The sequence below is a fragment of the Pelobates fuscus genome, chromosome 2 (genome assembly GCF_036172605.1).
Source record: "Pelobates fuscus isolate aPelFus1 chromosome 2, aPelFus1.pri, whole genome shotgun sequence".
Taxonomy (NCBI): Eukaryota; Metazoa; Chordata; class Amphibia; order Anura; family Pelobatidae; genus Pelobates; species Pelobates fuscus.
The window spans coordinates 332,360,194-332,378,550 of record NC_086318.1 but is presented as its reverse complement, the minus strand read 5'-3'; the positions used below and the strand labels follow the sequence as shown (position 1 = coordinate 332,378,550).

The 18,357-nt window shown below is 40.6% G+C and overlaps 1 protein-coding gene across 1 annotated transcript in view; it reads left to right on the top strand.

The window, feature by feature from the left end:
• The first annotated feature begins 309 nt into the window (after positions 1-309).
• The window catches only part of RRAGD (Ras related GTP binding D), a 39,453-nt gene continuing 21,405 nt past the window's right edge, over positions 310-18,357 (top strand). The window contains exons 1-2 of the mRNA XM_063443570.1: positions 310-676; positions 6,521-6,816. Coding sequence (XP_063299640.1) covers positions 526-676; positions 6,521-6,816 — 447 coding nt within the window. The 5' untranslated portion in view covers positions 310-525. The remainder of the gene's footprint in view (positions 677-6,520; positions 6,817-18,357) is intronic.

The window sequence follows — 18,357 nt, the reverse complement described above, 5'->3', positions numbered from 1 at the left end:
TGTGTGTTAGAGGGAGTGTGCAGTGAGTGTTTTAGGAGTGTGTGTGTGTGTGTGTGTGTGTGTTAGTAAGTGTATAGTGTGTGTGTTAGTGGGAATGTTTAGTGTGTGTTAGAGGGAGTGTGTAGTGAGTCTGTTAGGAGTGTGCAGGGTGTCCGTGTTAGGGGTGCGTGTAGTGTGTGTGTTAGAGGGAGTGTGTAGTGAGTCTGTTAGGACTGTGCAGGGTGTCCGTGTTAGGGGTGTGTGTAGTGTGTGTGTTAGAGGGAGTGTGTAGTGAGTCTGTTAGGACTGTGCAGTGTGTCCGTGTTAGGGGTGTGTGTGATGCTGCCAGCAGATAGAGTGTCCAGTAAAGTAGCCTGCCTGGCTTTGAGTGGCTGAATGCCTGGTGTCAGGTGACCGGCTCACGCAGTATCTGCATTCACTGTCTGCATTGGGATCTGGGGAAGGACAGCGGCTGCAGCTCGGGCAGAAAAAGTGTGATCAGAGCCCGGGGCGACCTACTCCCAGCCTGGGTCACAGCCCCCAACCATGAACCAAGGACTGCACGGGAAAATACAGCAACAGGAGGAGGAGGAGGAGGAGGATGACGAGGAAGATGACATAGTGAGAATCTCAGATTATGGGGAGGAAGACCTCCTCATGGACGAGGACCCGGGGACCAGCGAGGGGGAGGAAGAAGGTACAATGTCTGGAGTATCCCTGGGGATAGCATGGTCTGCTGGCAGTATCTGGGCATGTGGGAGGCTGGGTGGGTAACAGGGCACACACTATAATACTCACCCTGTGCTATGTGCCCATATAGCTGTCTGGGGAGAATAACTAGAAACAGATTGAATTTAATGAATAGTCTGGGAGTTTTACTTGAATACAGCTCCATGACCTCTGGAGCACCAGGAGGCTGACATCTTTGTTGTGGCTTTCAAGCCCTTGCCCCAGGCACAGTGCAGAGTATGATTAGGGCAGAGCTGGTGCTTGCTGGCTCCATGAGGCTGGTCTGGGGCTGTCAGGGACAGCTGACAGTGTGACAGCTGACAGGCTCCCTCCCTACTCAGGAGTTTCCAGATCAGTCATGTCTTCATGGACCCATATCACATCTATATGTGGGGGGTGTTACATGAAAAGTGCTACCCCTGCAAACTCAGCTGCTGCAAGATTCTAAGGTCAACAATGGAGTTTATTCACTATACAGCAGTTTGCAGTGTATTGAAAATTGAACTGCAAACTTCAGGATAAAATAGATGCTTTAAAAAAAAAAAAAAAAAAAAAAGAAGAAATCAGGCACAACAAGCAATTTGGTTTTATTTCACTACATTCCTGTGTTTTGTGAATAAAGCCATGATGACCATGTTTTGCTCATGGTGTAATTGATAACTTTTCATGTGCTGCCTCTCAATGTGTATAATTTATATGTGACCTGAAAACAAGCTTTTTCTAGCAACCCAGGCGGAGTACTCTTTCCTGATAGTGATAATGGATATGGGTGCCTTATTGTAGTCAACTGTTTTTTTTTTATTAAAAATCTTTCATCCAAATGTTCATAATTAAACAATACAATCATTATAAACAATCACACAATTAGCACAACACTATTAAATATACATTAAATGTGTATGTTATTAACTCTATGACATATGATATAACAGGTCAACTATAGATCTTAATAATGGTTAACACATGAGTTTTAAGTTTGATCTTTCCATATGTTCCCTTCCAGTGATATTTTAATTGGTCTATAAAAGATTGTTAAATAAGCTTTAGGAGAACCAAGAAAGAAGTTCCGTGGGTGTTGTTATTTATATATATATATATAAACAAAACCGTTAAAAACACTTTATTGAGGGCATCAAAACGATCCCAGAGGATCACCATTCTTCGGTGTCATTGTATACATTCAAGGGTTATCCCCTATTAAGTTCTGTGGACACACTCCAGTTTCCACAAGTTGGTTACTTTGCACTTCGGTGTACTCTTTTATAAAAGATTGTTGTCTAAGGGCCATTTCGTTGCACTTATTATTTAGTAGCATATACAAAACCTCTTCAGGACATGGTATATTTGGTGTTTTCCAATACCTGGGAATAAAGGATATTACAGCTTTCAGAATATGACCTATAATAAAAATCTTGTCTATTTTATTAGGGTTGTCTGAAATCTTTTTAAATAGACATAATTCTTGTGTCAGTATCATAATTGATGGGTCAATATTCTTGATTATATTATGTACATCTGTTCAGAATTATTGGAGCCTAGCACAAAACCACCAGATGTGGGACAGTGATCCAACCTGACCACATCCACGCAAGAACTTATTAGAAGTGATGAGGTTAATTTTATGTAGTCTGGATAAAACCTATAAACTATTTTATTTTGAGCACTGCGTTATTCCCTTTAATGCAAGCAGATTGTAGCTCCAGTCCTCCTAAACCATATCTTTATTGAGATCTCTCCCATGTCACCATGAAATTCATTTTAGAAGTAGGCCTTGATGTTACATATGAATGGCATAGAGAATTGGAAGGTTTTCAGCCCAGATCAGAGTGCCTTGAGAATCCGGTTTGGATCACAGATTTAATATATTGGAGAATTCAGATTTGGTACTTTATTCGAAAGATAACATTAATCTAAATTGTTAGGGTTCAATTAACAATAATTTTGCAGATTTTAGACTTACCGTAGATTAAAAAAAAGTAATTGTTCTTATGATTTTGCAGCTGCCTCATGAGGATCAGAGACATATAGGTGTGCTATAGTATTACTAAATGTCAGGTCCTTGACTTGGCACTCCAGACATCTACACAAAACAAGTGCAATCTGTAGGTTAGAGAAAGAACAGTTATGTTGTGTGCATATTTTTTTTTTTATTAATCTTTCTATTTTTTCATTATTATTTTTCTTTATAAAAATTAGTTATTTTTTCCCATGAGCACACCCTTTTAAAGGGTTAATACAATCTTGCATGCAGATGCTGGGAAATGTGAAAATGTTCCCTGTTCTAAATTGTTTTTTTTTGTTTTTTTACATCTATGTTTTACGTCTCTTTGCTGTTCATTGTGTGCAGAGAATCTCTGGAATTGTGCCTAATAATTATCACATTTCAGATTTCATTGCGAGAGTTCACACTTTAAAAACTTTTTTAAAACCCAAGGTTATAGTGCGCTTAAAATAAAGTGGCAAACATGCCCATGTGTATAAACCTAAGACAATTGCATGGCCTTAAGACCTAGTTACCAATGTGTAAATCTTTTGATCCAATGTGTTAAAATACCATTCACTGAATCTATCTCCATGGCACTAAACTCTGACTGAGCATCAACTAACCCATATGACATAAATTATACGTTCACCCTCAATGCACCCATAATACACAGAACTTTTCGTTACCCACTTGGCACCCATATCACATACAGCACCCGAGTCCCAGCATTCTGACAACCCAACAGCAACACAATAATATTGTATATGTACCCATCTCATACGAACATGTAACCAATATCATGTAAACATTCATAGATATATCACCACCATTTCGATATATTACGTAGAATACGTTTATCAACCACATGGCACCTATATTACAAAACATAACCCTGTGCTTGCCATAACTAATATTAGATATATTTGACCACAGACACCTTACATGAATGCATTCTACCACACAGCAATTGCTTTGTTGTTGTTTAGCCCCATTGATTGAACATTACTTTCCTGTGATTTTAGAATTATTATGGTCTCTTTCCTATATTTTTTAATATCAGGTTTACTTTTTCCTTCTATTTATCAAGTAAGTGTGAGGTTGGAAAAATGTGATTAAATGTGGGAACCTTCACTGTTGTATTTGCAATGTCTCTATCCTGGAACTGAGGGTCCCCAATTCGGCACCTGTCAGTCAGCGTTGAGAGAGGGGGGAAACAGAAGCAATGTTTCTATTTCTTCAGTACAATGTGTGCCTTGGTTGTGCCAGGACTGAACTGAATTGCTGTCTGTTGATTTATCCTTAATATACATAAAAAAAAAACAAGGATCACCACCACATGAAATAGGTTAAAGCAAGTTAATTTCAACATTTTACTTAATGTTGTAATTTCTAAAATATTCCCCTTCAACTACACCAAACTAAATTATATGTCTTTAGTGAATGGAATGCAAGCAGATAATGCAAATCTAGCTCTGTGTCTGTGTCTCTGCTTGTCTGTCTGGGTTACTGTGCACAGTCCTTATTTGGTCTAGCAGAGAGTGGCAGCAGGTGTTTACAGCAGAGATTAATTTAACAGGGCAATGGGTTAGCAACGATTTCCTGTTTCCCTACAGGCTGACAGAGCTGCTCACTGGATCTGTTGTAGAGATGTGTAGAAATCACTGAATATTGACACACCGGCAGTATGTAATTGTATATGAAGCAAAGTATGAGGTATAGACGAACAGAGCATTGTACTTTCATTACAAAAAATAAACCGATTTGTTTCTCTTCTATTGTCAGTTGTGCTTTGAAAGTTCAGTAACAATATGCCATTCAATCTGTTTTCTAGATGTAACCGTAAACGCATGTTCATGTGGTATTTAGAATATAAATGATTTTAATATTCATGTGTACAGCATTGTTGCCCACTCTTATAACCCCTTCCCTCCCAACCCTGGGTATACATAGTGCAGATTTGGTTATGCAATGGAAAACACATTTTTACATTTACTTTACTTTATTTGGAATGTGTATGAAGCAATGCAATGTTAGGGATGCAATTTCAGATACTTTTTAGATCCTTAATATTTACACTACAATTTTTGTAGTTGAAATGGCAATGAAGTTGTTATGGTGCCAGGAGGTCCCTGACACTTCTCTTCCTTGAGGGGTAAGAATGCAATCCAGAGCCATTCCTGGCTGTTTCCAATGACAACTGATGTCTGGCTTCAGTTCCTGCACATTCCAAAAATGCAGGGACTGCAGCCAGGATTGCACTTTTTGGGGTTAAAGCATTTGTGAAAGGTTTAAACCTTCAAGGTAAGGAAGCACCAGGTCCTCCTGGCACCATAACAACTTAAATTGGTAGAAGTTGGTATGGTGCCCAAACTGGTCCTTTTAATCTGTTACACATGGAAACATATTATATGCACTTTCTTGTCCATTGCAAATCTGGACCATGAAGAGGCGGAATGTTTTAAAATCTATTGCTAGTCCTGCCCCTGTTTTTTTCCGTGGGAGCACTGTACTTACCCAATAAACCTTGGCTTAGTGGAATTTTATTTCATAAACAGATGAATGTTCGTAACTAGCTTCATTCATGGAAAAACCCTAAATTGTTATTTTGCAAAATAATAAAATCTGTAGAATGTTTTCTGTGTTTTTATATGTGAAAACGCCACTTCTTAGTGCTGGAAAAATGCTGAATACCATGTGTAGAATCCTTCTGAGAGGGCATGTGTGCTAGCAGTAGAATAAAAGGAACACTATAGTCACCTAAACAACATTAGCTTAATGAAGCAGTTTTAGTGTATAGATCATGCCTCTCAGGTTTCACTGCTCAATTCACTGCCATTTAGGAGTTAAATCACGTTGTTTCTGTTTATGCAGCCCTTGTCAACCCTCCCCTGGCTCTGATTTATACAGCCTGCATGAAAAAAAAACTGGTTTCACTTTCAAACAGATGTATGTAACCTTAAACAATGTTATCTCTTGCTCTGTAAATTGAACTTAAATCACATACAGTAGACTCTTGCAGGGCCTAGCAAGCTATTAAAATAGCAGGGGATAAGACAATCTAAATTAAACAGAACATGAAATAAAGAAAGGATAAACTTTAGATGACTCTTTACAGGAAGTGTTTAGGAAGGCTGTGCAAGTCACATGCAGGGAGGTGTGACTAGGGTTAATAAACAAAGGGATTTAACTCCTAAATGGCAGAGAATTGAGCAGTGAGGCTGCAGGGGCATGTTCTATACAACAAAACTGCTTAATTAAGCTAAAGTTGTTTTGGTGACTATAGTGTCCCTTTAACCATTTCTGTGCCACATCAGAGAGCAGAACAATATGCTTTGTTGCTGAAAGGTACTACAAAAGAACCATACTGAGTTTTGTGTTCAGGAGTCAATGAGCAAAATGCAGTAATGAACAACACAATTTACGCAAACTGACTTCTCAAAGTCTCTCATTTAGTAGCTTATATTGGCAAATAGGCGTACTAGTAATTGACCTCAGTGTTGAGAAGTTGAGACTTATTTAAATCTGCCAAGAGTTGTAGGATTTTCTTAATGCCTGAACTATCGCTGACTATCCAAAAACAACTTGAAAGAGCCTCTTTCTATATTTGTACAAATGTTTTATTGTCTCTAATGGTAATTGTCCCTTTAAATACTATAATTATATAAAAGAGGCACACAGCAAGCCCAGTAATCTCTCATGTCCCGTTAACTGCCCCTCTTAAAGTTTTAAAAGGACACGCGAGATATTTCACCATAAAACCTTTTATGACTGTTTGCGTGGGTTATTTGTATTACATTGTTTTTGATTTGTTTACTTATCTTCATTTAGTGCTAGACTTCACTGATCCATTCAGCACAGAGGTGAAGCCAAGAATTCTTCTGATGGGACTGCGGAGAAGTGGAAAGTCTTCGATTCAGAAAGTGGTCTTCCATAAAATGTCTCCTAATGAAACTCTCTTTCTAGAGAGTACTAACAAGATATGCAGAGAGGACGTTTCCAATAGCTCGTTTGTGAACTTTCAGATATGGGATTTTCCTGGACAAATTGATTTTTTTGATCCAACATTTGATTATGAAATGATTTTCCGAGGAACAGGAGCGCTAATATTTGTGATAGATTCACAGGTATGTACACCATCAACTCTAGACCATTTTTTTTTCATGTAGACCTTTTTCCTAGGATACAATATAATCAGCTGTATCATTCCTAGTTAAATAATTTTATATTATGAACGTTATTTAAGTCAGTGTTTCTAGAATGTTCAAAGGACCACTATAGCCACCCAGACCACTTTGCACTCATTTGACGCTGGATGTCCTCACGGAGTCCAGCGTCAAATAAGATCCCATAGGAAAGCACTCGGGAGTTGACGTCGGCGGTGGAGGAGAGGTCATCAGCGAAGAGGGAGCCCGGTGCTGGATTAAGGTAAGTGGCTGAAGGGGTTTTAATCCCTTCAGTGCCGAGGGAGGGGGGCACTGCAAGAGCCTCTAGTGCCAGGAAAATTTTTGTTTTCCTGGCACTATAGGATTCCATTAAGTGTATATCAGGCTAGTTCTTTAGTGAATTGTTAAAATGATATATTGGTCAGTATGACATTTTTGATCCCACTGATATAAAAAAAGGCAAATAGATTCTTTGCAATTAATTCTTATAACCATCAGCAGAAGGTGGAACATGGAAATTTTGTGTTGGCTTAATTATTTAGGGACACATTTATTAAAGCGACAGTTAGATATGAATATGGCACATGGAAGGTTGTTCCTTGCCACCCAGGTTGTGCACCAGTTTATACATCTAACCATGACTTTGGACCTTTGCTAACCATATGCTTTTAACCCCTTAAGGACCAAACTTCTGGAATAAAAGGGAATCATGACATGTCACGCATGTCATGTGTCCTTAAGGGGTTAAAGGAGATCTCAGTTGGATACATACATTTGTCATGTATTAAACATTTGATCTGCTCACAACTGTCAGGATCGGGACAGGGATCCAACACGCAGAGTACAAAGAGTAGCAGATACGTATACCGGACCTTAGAATGGCCGGACTTAACGTAATACTACGTATAGAATGGTCAGGGACAAGCCGAGGTCGAGGGAACGAGAAGACAGGTAAGCGAGAGACAAGCCGGGTCAAGGATAACAGAGAAGACAGGTAAGTAATAACAAAGCCGGGTCAGAACCAAAAGACAAGAGAATACAAGAGCACTGTGTGACTAGGCTGGCTAGAACCACGACAGGGCAATGAGCAAATGCTGAGAGCTCCCTTAAAAACCCTGGTTCTAGAGACTAATCACGCCTCCGCCGAGACCTGATTCGTGTCCGGGATTTGACTGACAGGTCGGGCTAGAATAGCGTCATGACGTCGACTATTGAGCGTCACGTTACAAAAAGGCATAGTTCTCTCGCGGCCGGCGTTTACATGCGCGAGGGGACCGCGAGGAATGGGAGAATCATGCCGTCTGGATGGAAAAACGTCTAAGTCTCTACCCGTCTCAGGGGTAGAGACTACAGGTACCCTGACAGTACCCCCCCTCTCAGAAACGCCCACCGGGCGGAAGGAACCGGGACGAGATGGAAAGCGGGAATGAAAAGCCCTGCGAAGACGAGGAGCATGGACATCCTCCTGTGGTACCCAGGTCCTCTCTTCTGGACCAAATCCCTTCCAGTCAACCAGGTATTGGATTTTCCCCCGGGAGATTCGAGAATCGATGATGGAGTTGATTTCGTACTCCTCCTGACCCTCAACCTGAACAGAGTGAGGAGAGGAGACCTTGGAGGAGAATCTGTTACAGATCAGGGGTTTTAGCAAGGAAACATGAAAGGAATTAGGAATACGTAAGGCAGAGGGGAGCGCTAGGCGATACGCAACAGGATTAATTCGATTCAGGATCCTATAGGGTCCAATGTAGCGAGGAGCGAATTTCATAGACGGTACTTTCAAACGAATGTTTCTAGTACTCAACCATACCCTATCACCAGGGACAAAACTAGGAGCCGGCCTTCTGCGTTTGTCAGCGTGTTTTTTATACAGTATAGAATTATGTAGGAGAATTTGTCGAGTCTGATCCCACAACTTCTTCAGATTGGCAACATGAGTATCAACCGACGGTACCCCCTGGGAAGAAGGAACCGAGGGAAGAATGGAAGGATGAAAACCATAATTCATGAAAAAGGGGCTAGAGCGAGTTGAATCGCAAACAAGATTATTGTGTGCGAACTCTGCCCAAGGAATCAGACCGACCCAATCGTCCTGGTGTTCAGAAACAAAACAACGCAGATATTGTTCAATCTTTTGATTGGTACGTTCAGCGGCTCCGTTAGACTGAGGGTGATAAGCAGAATTAAATTCAATTTAATGCCTAGTTGAGAACAGAATGATCTCCAGAAACGTGAAACAAACTGGGAACCTCTATCAGAAGTAATCTCGGAAGGTATCCCATGTAAGCGAAAGATCTCTTTAGCAAAAATCTCCGCTAATTCAGGTGGAGTCGGAAGTTTAGGTAAAGGCACGAAATGAGCCATCTTGGTAAACCTATCCACCACTGTGAGAATAACAGTGTGCTTTTTCGAAACAGGCAAATCCACAATAAAATCCATCGCCAAACAGGACCAAGGTTTTTCTGGAACTTCCAGGGGATGTAAGAGACCACAAGGAAGCGAATGAGGTAGTTTAGTCTTAGTACAGACCTCACAGGCTCCGATAAAATCCTTAATATCCCTCCGTAAAGAAGGCCACCAGAAATCCTTAGAGATCAAGGAATATGTTTTGCGAAGGCCCGGATGACCAGCCACCTTACTCTCGTGAAGACACTGTAAGAGCTCCAGTTGGAGTTCAGGAGGAACGAAGTGTCTAGACGCAGGAGTCAGTCTAGGTGCCAGATGCTGGAAGCTCCTGATCTGATCAAGAAGCGGAGAATGGATTTTGAGAGTTGTGTTAGCGATGATATTACACTTAGGTACTATAGAGGATAAAACCGGCTCAGATATGGCAGAAGGTTCATGTTGGCGAGACAAGGCATCAGCTTTAGAATTCTTAGAACCAGGCCTATATGTGAGTATGTAATTGAAGTGAGTGAGGAATATAGACCAACGGGCCTGTCTCGATGATAATCGTTTAGCCTCCCCAATATAGGATAAGTTTTTATGATCCGTCAAAATGGTAACAGGATGCAAAGTCCCCTCCAATAGATGTCTCCACTCCTTTAAAGCCATGATAACCGCTAGGAGTTCCCTGTCACCAATGTCATATCTGCTCTCAGTACCCGATAATTTTTTGGAAAAATACCCACATGGATGTAATGGTTTATCCACACCCAACCTTTGGGACAGGATGGCACCTATACCCGTCTCAGAAGCGTCAACTTCTAGTAGGAAAGGCAGAGTAGTATCAGGGTGAACTAAAATTGGTGCGGAAGCAAACAGCTCCTTGAGAGTCTTAAAAGCCAGAAGTGCTTCAGTAGACCAATTCTTAGTGTCAGCCCCTTGTCTGGTCATATTGGTGATAGGAGCAATAATAGAGGAGTAACCCTTAATGAAACGTCTGTAATAATTAGAGAAACCAATAAATCTCTGAATGGCCTTGAGACCCTTAGGTAAAGGCCAATCTAAAATGGATTGGAGTTTCTCTGGATCCATTTCAAACCCCTCTCCAGAAATCACGTAACCAAGAAAGGTAGTCTGGGATTGGTCAAAGCTACATTTCTCTAATTTGCAGTACAAGCCATGTTGAAGAAGTTTGTGCAAAACCCTTCTGACCTGTCCGTGGTGAGTCTCAATATCCCTGGAATGTATAAGTATATCATCGAGGTATACAATAACACAGTCATGTTGAAACTCCCTAAGAACTTCATTAATTAGATCCTGAAATACCGCCGGGGCATTACAGAGACCAAAAGGCATTACAGTATACTCATAGTGCCCATAACGAGTATTGAACGCAGTCTTCCACTCGTGTCCCTGCTGAATTCTCACCAAGTTATAAGCACCTCTGAGGTCTAACTTAGTGAAAATCTTGGAACCCTTTAATCGATCAAAAAGCTCGGTGATCAAGGGGATCGGATAGGCATTTCTAATGATTATCTTGTTCAAACCTCGGTAGTCAATGCAAGGTCTTAAAGAACCATCCTTCTTTTTAACAAAAAAAAATCCAGCCCCAGCAGGGGAGGAGGATCTCCTAATGAACCCTTTGTCTAGGTTTTCACGAATATACTCCTCTAAGACTAAGTTCTCATTCGTAGACAAAGGGTATACATGGCCCCTGGGAGGCATAGTACCAGGAAGTAAATTAATTTTGCAATCAAAAGGCCTTTCCTTTGTCAAATACCGCCTTTAAATCTAGATACAAGGACGGTATCTGTACTTTAGTAGAGTCGGTAGAGTTATTAAGTGTGTTAACAATACAAAGGGGTGACACTCTCTTTAAACATCTCTCTTGACAACCCTGACCCCACGAGACTATTTCCCCTGATTTCCAATCTATAATGGGGTTATGTCTCTTCAGCCAGGAGTATCCCAGGACTATGGGAACAGAAGGAGATGAAATGAGTAGTAGAGATATCTCCTCCTTGTGTAGAATACCAGTACCGTATATACTCGAGTATAAGCCGACCCGAATATGAGCCGAGGCCCCTAATTTTACCCAAAAAAACTGGGAAAACTTATTGACTCGAGTATAAGACTAGGGTGGAAAATGCAGCAGCTACTGGTAAATTTCTAAATAAAATTAGATCCTAAAAAAGTTATATTAACTGAATATTTATTTACAGTGTGTGTATATAATGAATGTAGTGTGTGTGTGTGTATGAATGCTGTGTGTGTATGCAGTGTGTGTATGAATGCAGTGTGTATATAATGAATGGAGTGCAGTGTGTGTATATGAGTGCAGTGTGTGTATAATGAATGCAGTGCAGTGTGTGTATGAGTGCAGTGTGTATATAATGCATGCAGTGTGTATGTATGAATGCAGTGTGTGTGTGTATGAATGCAGTGTGTGTGTATGAATGCAGTGTGTGTATGAATGCAGTGTGTATATAATGAATGGAGTGCAGTGTGTGTATATGAGTGCAGTGTGTGTATATGAGTGCAGTGTGTGTGTATATGAGTGCAGTGTGTGTGTATGAGTTCAGTGTGTGTGTATGAGTGCAGTGTGTATATATGAGTGCAGTGTGTATATAATGAATGCAGTGCAGTGTGTGTATATGACTGCAGTGTGTGAGTGCAGTGTGTATATAATGAATGCAGCGGAGTGTGTGTATGAGTGCAGTGTGTATGTAGTGTGTGTATGAATGCAGTGTGTGTATATAATGAATGCAGTGCAGTGTGTGTATGAGTGTGTGTGTGTGTGTGTGTGTGTGAGTGCAGTGTGTGTGTGTGTGAGTGCAGTGTGTGTGTGTGTGAGTGCAGAGCATTGGTGGGGGTGGGCATTTTATTAATTATTATTATTTAATTATTATTATAATATTTTTTTTAATGTTGTTATTATTATTTTTATTATTATTTTTTTATTTTATTATTATTTTTTTAATTTATTTTTTCGTCCCCCCTCCCTGCTTGTTAGCTGGCCAGGGAGGGGGGCTCTCACTCCCTGGAGGTCCAGTGGATGGGCTGTAGGAGGGGGGCTGTCAGGAAGCTGTAACTTACCTTCACCGCAGCTCCTGTCAGCTCCCTTCTCTCTCCTCCGTCCGTGCAGCTCCCAGGTCAGCTCCCTCCACAAAGTCTCGCGGCCGCGCGGAGCGTTGCCACGGTAATCCGTGGCAACGCTCTGACCCCGTGGCTCTCGCGAGAGTTGCAGAGGAAGGTGACCTGGGAGCTGCACGGACGGAGGAGAGAGAAGGGAGCTGACAGGAGCTGCGGTGAAGGTAAGTTACAGCTTCCTGACAGCCCCCGGTCCTTGTCTGTATTATGGCAATGAAAATTGCCATAATACAGACAACTGACTCGAGTATAAGACGAGTGAGTGTTTTTCAGCACAAAAAAATGTGCTGAAAAACTCGTCTTATACTCGAGTATATACGGTAGTTAAGTTAAGAGGTGTGGTCTCCCGGAAAATCACAGGCTCAACTAAAGGTCTACCATCTATGGCCTCAACAGCCAAAGGTGTCTTCCTTAACTGGGATGGGATAGCGTGTTTGGTGAGAAAAACTTGGTCGATAAAGCTCTCAGCAGCTCCGGAGTCTATCAACGCCACAGTCTCTAAAGTTCCCTTCTCCCAAGTTAAAGAGACGGGTAATAGAAGCCTGTGTTCTTTGTAGTTATGAGTAGAGGACAAAATAGAAACACCCAAGGCCTGTCCTCTAGAGAAACTTAGGTGCGAGCGTTTCCCGGGCGATTGGGACAATTCAAACGTAAGTGACCTCTGACTCCACAATACATACACAGTCCCTCCCTTCTCCTGTACTGTCTCTCCTCTTCTGAGAGGCGAGTAAGGCCTATCTGCATAGGTTCTGGAAACTGTGGAGTTTTGGTTTCAGGACTTTGAAATGAAGGAGCAAGTCTAAAGGAAGGTCTACCGGTTCTATCTTGAGTGTTCTGCCTCTCTCTTAGACGTTCGTCAATGCGAGAGATAAAGGAAATTAAGTCCTCCAAATTCTCGGGAAGCTCTCTCGTCGCTACCTCGTCAAGTATTACATCGGATAATCCGTTTAAAAATACGTCTATATAAGCCTGTTCATTCCACTTAACCTCTGCCGCCAAAGACCTGAACTCTAGTGCGTAATCCACAAGTGTTCGGTTCTCTTGTCTAAGGCGCAACAGTAATCTAGCTGCATTGACCTTTCTGCCAGGGGGGTCAAAAGTTCTTCTAAAAGCAGCTACAAAGGCATTATAGTTATAGACTAATGGATTATCATTCTCCCACAACGGATTAGCCCATCTCAGAGCCTTCTCAATGAGTAAGGTGATAATAAATCCCACCTTTGCCCTATCAGTAGGGTAGGAACGGGGTTGTAGCTCGAAATGGATACTGATCTGGTTCAAAAAGCCATGACACTTTTCAGGAGAACCAGCATAACGTACAGGTGGGGTAACTCGGGAAGAAGCACCTACAGTGGCTACCTCTAGCCCTGAACTCACAGGAGGAATAGAAGTATTACGCATCTCCTCAGGTGGATTATTAGGACGTGATAGTAACGCCTGTAGTGCTAGTGCCATCTGATCCATTCTATGATCCATGGCGTCAAACCTAGGATCAGGAGAACCAAGCTGACAGTTTGTACCTGCAGGATCCATTGGCCCTGTCGTAATGTCAGGATCGGGACAGGGATCCAACACGCAGAGTACAAAGAGTAGCAGATACGTATACCGGACCTTAGAATGGCCGGACTTAACGTAATACTACGTATAGAATGGTCAGGGACAAGCCGAGGTTGAGGGAACGAGAAGACAGGTAAGCGAGAGACAAGCCGGGTCAAGGATAACAGAGAAGACAGGTAAGTAATAACAAAGCCGGGTCAGAACCAAAAGACAAGAGAATACAAGAGCACTGTGTGACTAGGCTGGCTAGAACCACGACAGGGCAATGAGCAAATGCTGAGAGCTCCCTTAAATACCCTGGTTCTAGAGACTAATCACGCCTCCGCCGAGACCTGATTCGTGTCCGGGATTTGACTGACAGGTCGGGCTAGAATAGCGTCATGACGTCGACTATTGAGCGTCACGTTACAAAAAGGCATAGTTCTTTCGCGGCCGGCGTTTACATGCGCGAGGGGACCGCGAGGAATGGGAGAATCATGCCGTCTGGATGGAAAAACGTCTAAGTCTCTACCCGTCTCAGGGGTAGAGACTACAGGTACCCTGACAACAACAAGACTGCAAATTATCTGTTAACCCTTTAAGACCGGAGGGCGTACTATTACGCCCTATTTTAAGCGGCTCTAAACGCCGCCGGGCGTAATAGTGCGCCCTCCGGTCTTTTGTTACTTACCCGGTCGCCGGCTATCCCGCGCCGGCAATCGCGGTTGGGGGGACTCCCAGGGAGCCCCCCGCGGCACGTCCTTCCTCCTGGGGGGCTTCCTGGCCATGTGAGAGTGAGGTCCTTGCGAGGACCTCACAATCACATGGCCGGGTTAGCTGGCTCAGGTATTGCCAGCAGGGGGACTAACTGTAATGACAGTTAGTCCCCCTGCTGGCTGAAATCAAATAAAAAAAAAAGTTAATAAGTGTAAAAATATAATAATTATATACTTACATCATATATATATATATATATATATATATATGATGTAAGTATATATATATATATACACATATACACACACACACATACACTTTGTAGGTGTATTTTACTATTAATATATATAATTATATATATATATATTAATATCAAATTACACGTAGACTGATACTGATTAAATATATATATATAATTATTGTTATATATATATATATAATATAAAAAAATATATGTAATACAATTAAAAAAATAATTAATAATAAATAATTAAAAAATATATAGATGTGTGTTATTTCGTTCTAACTGTATTGTGATATTAATATATATATATTTATATCAAAATACACATAGAACGAAATAATATATATATATCTATCTATATACATAAATATATACGTATACATCACTATATATATACCTATATATAAATAAAAATATTTTAAAAAAATTATATATATATATATATACATATATTAATTCTACACATATATTTATGTCATATTTTTACATAATTAGGTATCTTAATTAATTACAATTAGCGGGACCTGCCTGACAACCCATGCCGAAAGTAAAGGGAATTTAATTTGCTAGCACTATATTTAACCCTATAACTTTCCAAGACACCATAAAACCTGTACATGGGGGGGTACTGTTCTACTCGGGAGACTTCGCTGAACACAAATATTAGTGTTTCAAAACAGTGAAATGTATTACAACGATGATATCGCTAGTAAAAGTGAAGTTTTTTGAATTTTTCACGCACAAACAGCACTTACACGGACGATATTATTGCTGCAATACTTTTTACTTAATATTTGTGTTCAGCAAAGTCTCCCGAGTACAACAGTACCCCTCATGTACAGGTTTTATGGTGTTTTCAATAGTTACAGCGTCAAATATAAGGCTTCTGTTTCATTTTTTTCACATTAAAATTCGCCAGATTGGTTACGTTGCCTTTGAGACCCTATGATAGCCCAAGAATGAAAATTACCCCTATGATGGCATACCATTTGCAATAGTAGACAATGTATTGCAAATGGGGTATGTCCAGTCTTTTTTAGTAGCCATTTGGTCACAAACACTGGCCAAAATTGGCGTTTTTTGCATTTTTCCACACACAAACAAATACTAACGCTAACTTTGGCCAGTGTTTGTGACAAAATGGCTACTAAAAAATACTGGACATACCCCATTTGCAATACCTTGGGTTGTCTACTATTGCAAATGGTATGCCATTATGGGTGTAAATTTTATTCCTGGGCTACTATACAGTCCCAAAGGCAACGTAACCAATCTGGCGAATTTCAATTTCAAATGTAACGTGCTATATTTGACCCTGTAACTTCCCAAAACACCATAAAACCTGTACATAGGGGGTACTGTTTTACACGTGAGACTTTGCTGAATACAAATATGTGTATTTTATTGCAGTAAAAGCAAACAGTATTATGACATTGACAGTTAAAATGTCATGTATAACTAAAAAAATAAAACAAATTCTTATTTTCGCCCATTTTTTTCATATTAAATTATGTTTCATAGCTTGATATTAAATGAAAGCCCTGTTTCCCCTGAATAAAATGATATATAATAAGGGGGGGTTTAATATGAAAGTGGTGAATTACGGTTGGACAGACATGTTCATGTTCATGACATGTTCACGTGTACATTTGGCTCAGTCCCCCCTTAAGGACACATGACGGAAATATTCCGTCATGATTCCCTTTTATTCCAGAAGTTGTGTCATTAAGGGGTTAAGGGGTTAAGGTAAAGAGTAGCAGTGGGCCAAATTAATTATACCAAATTTAAGCAGAACTAAATTATACCCAACTGACCCAACTCATACCTAATTGTAAACAAATAACTCTTGGAACTAAGTCACAATTAAAGGTTTACTCTAAGTATCATATTTACTACAGCACACTGTAGTGGTTATGGTGCCATGAGTACCCTGGTATCATTCCCAGTAAATGGGCAACCATTTTGCAACAGTTTGCCATGGACCTGGGTCCTACCAAACGCCGCACCCCCAAACATGGCTGGTGACCCTCATATGGCCCCTACAGAGCTGGTTGTGATGCTGCTGTTCGTTCATTGGATGGCGGATCAACTGAGCGCTCTCAGCCAATGAATGAACTCCTGTGCATAGAATATACACATCATTAACATTAGTTAGATCTGGGTTTGCTAATGAAAGCTGCCAGAGGTAGAGGTACACCTCTGGCAGTAACATTATATATATATCTGTATGTGAAATGATACATACTAAAATGCTGCACATGTGCAGTATGTCATTTCAAAACACTGAAACAAAACATGGTGCTAATCTTTTAATTTACCCACTATCCCTAAAATAAATTAACCCCTTAAGGACGCATGACGTAAATTTTCCGTCATTGCAGCACTCCCCTTAACCCCTTAAGGACACATGACATGTGTGGCATGTCATGATTCCCTTTTATTCCAGAAGTTTGGTCCTTAAGGGGTTAAGGACGCATGACGGAAAATTTCCGTCATAAATGAAAATTAACCCCTGATTGCCACAATCGCGGCAATCGTGGGGTTAATCTTCCTGTAGTGTGTCTCCCTATCGGAGGCACACTACCATGGGCAGTTTCACTGATTCAGCCCATGTGATCGCTCTGACCGGGAGTCAGAGTGATCACACATGCTGCAGTGAAACTCGATCTGTTTCCCTGCAGCTCCGTGTGAGCTGTGAACAGCAGAGAGACAGATCGGTGCTGATCTGTCTCTGGCTGTAAAAAAAAAGTGTTAGTAACAAAATCCCACCCCCCCTCACCTCTTTCAAATAAAATTTAACCCCTTCCCTGCCCTTTGATCACTGCCTGCAGTGATCAAAATACAGATCACAGTATTTCACTGTGATCTGATTTTTTTCTTTTAACCCCTTAGGGTTAACTTTTATTTTTTTTAATCCTCAGGGGTTAAATGTATTTAATTAATTCTTTTAAATATTTTAAAATATTTATTTATTTAGCTAAGGTGGGTAGAAGTTAGTGGAGAAATTTGGGGATTTACGGTTAGGCTAGTTAGGGGTTAAAAGTTTAAAAAAAAACAATAAAAAGTTCAAAAAAACTTTTGAAAAGTTTAAACAAAGTTTTAAAATAGTAAAATAAGTTGTTAAATGCTAAATAAAACTTTTTAAAAGTTAAAAAAACTTTTAAAAAGTTAAAACAATGTTTAAAAAAGGGGGAAAATGCGTATTACCGCTACACTTGGTACAGGCTAGCGAAAAAATGATACCACGGTACGGTTTCAAATATGCCTTTTGAAACACCCTGGGGTGTCTTCTTTAGGAAATGGTATGCCTTTATGGGGTAGCTGGAATAATTAACCTACAAACAAACCTCCAAAGTGGGGTATGGACACAGCGTAAAAATTTAAAGTTTGAAAAAACTTAAATGGCTGTGTCTCAAATGTGCCCCTTCAATGTCCGCATAGACCTGGCAAAGGTACATATGGGGGTATTG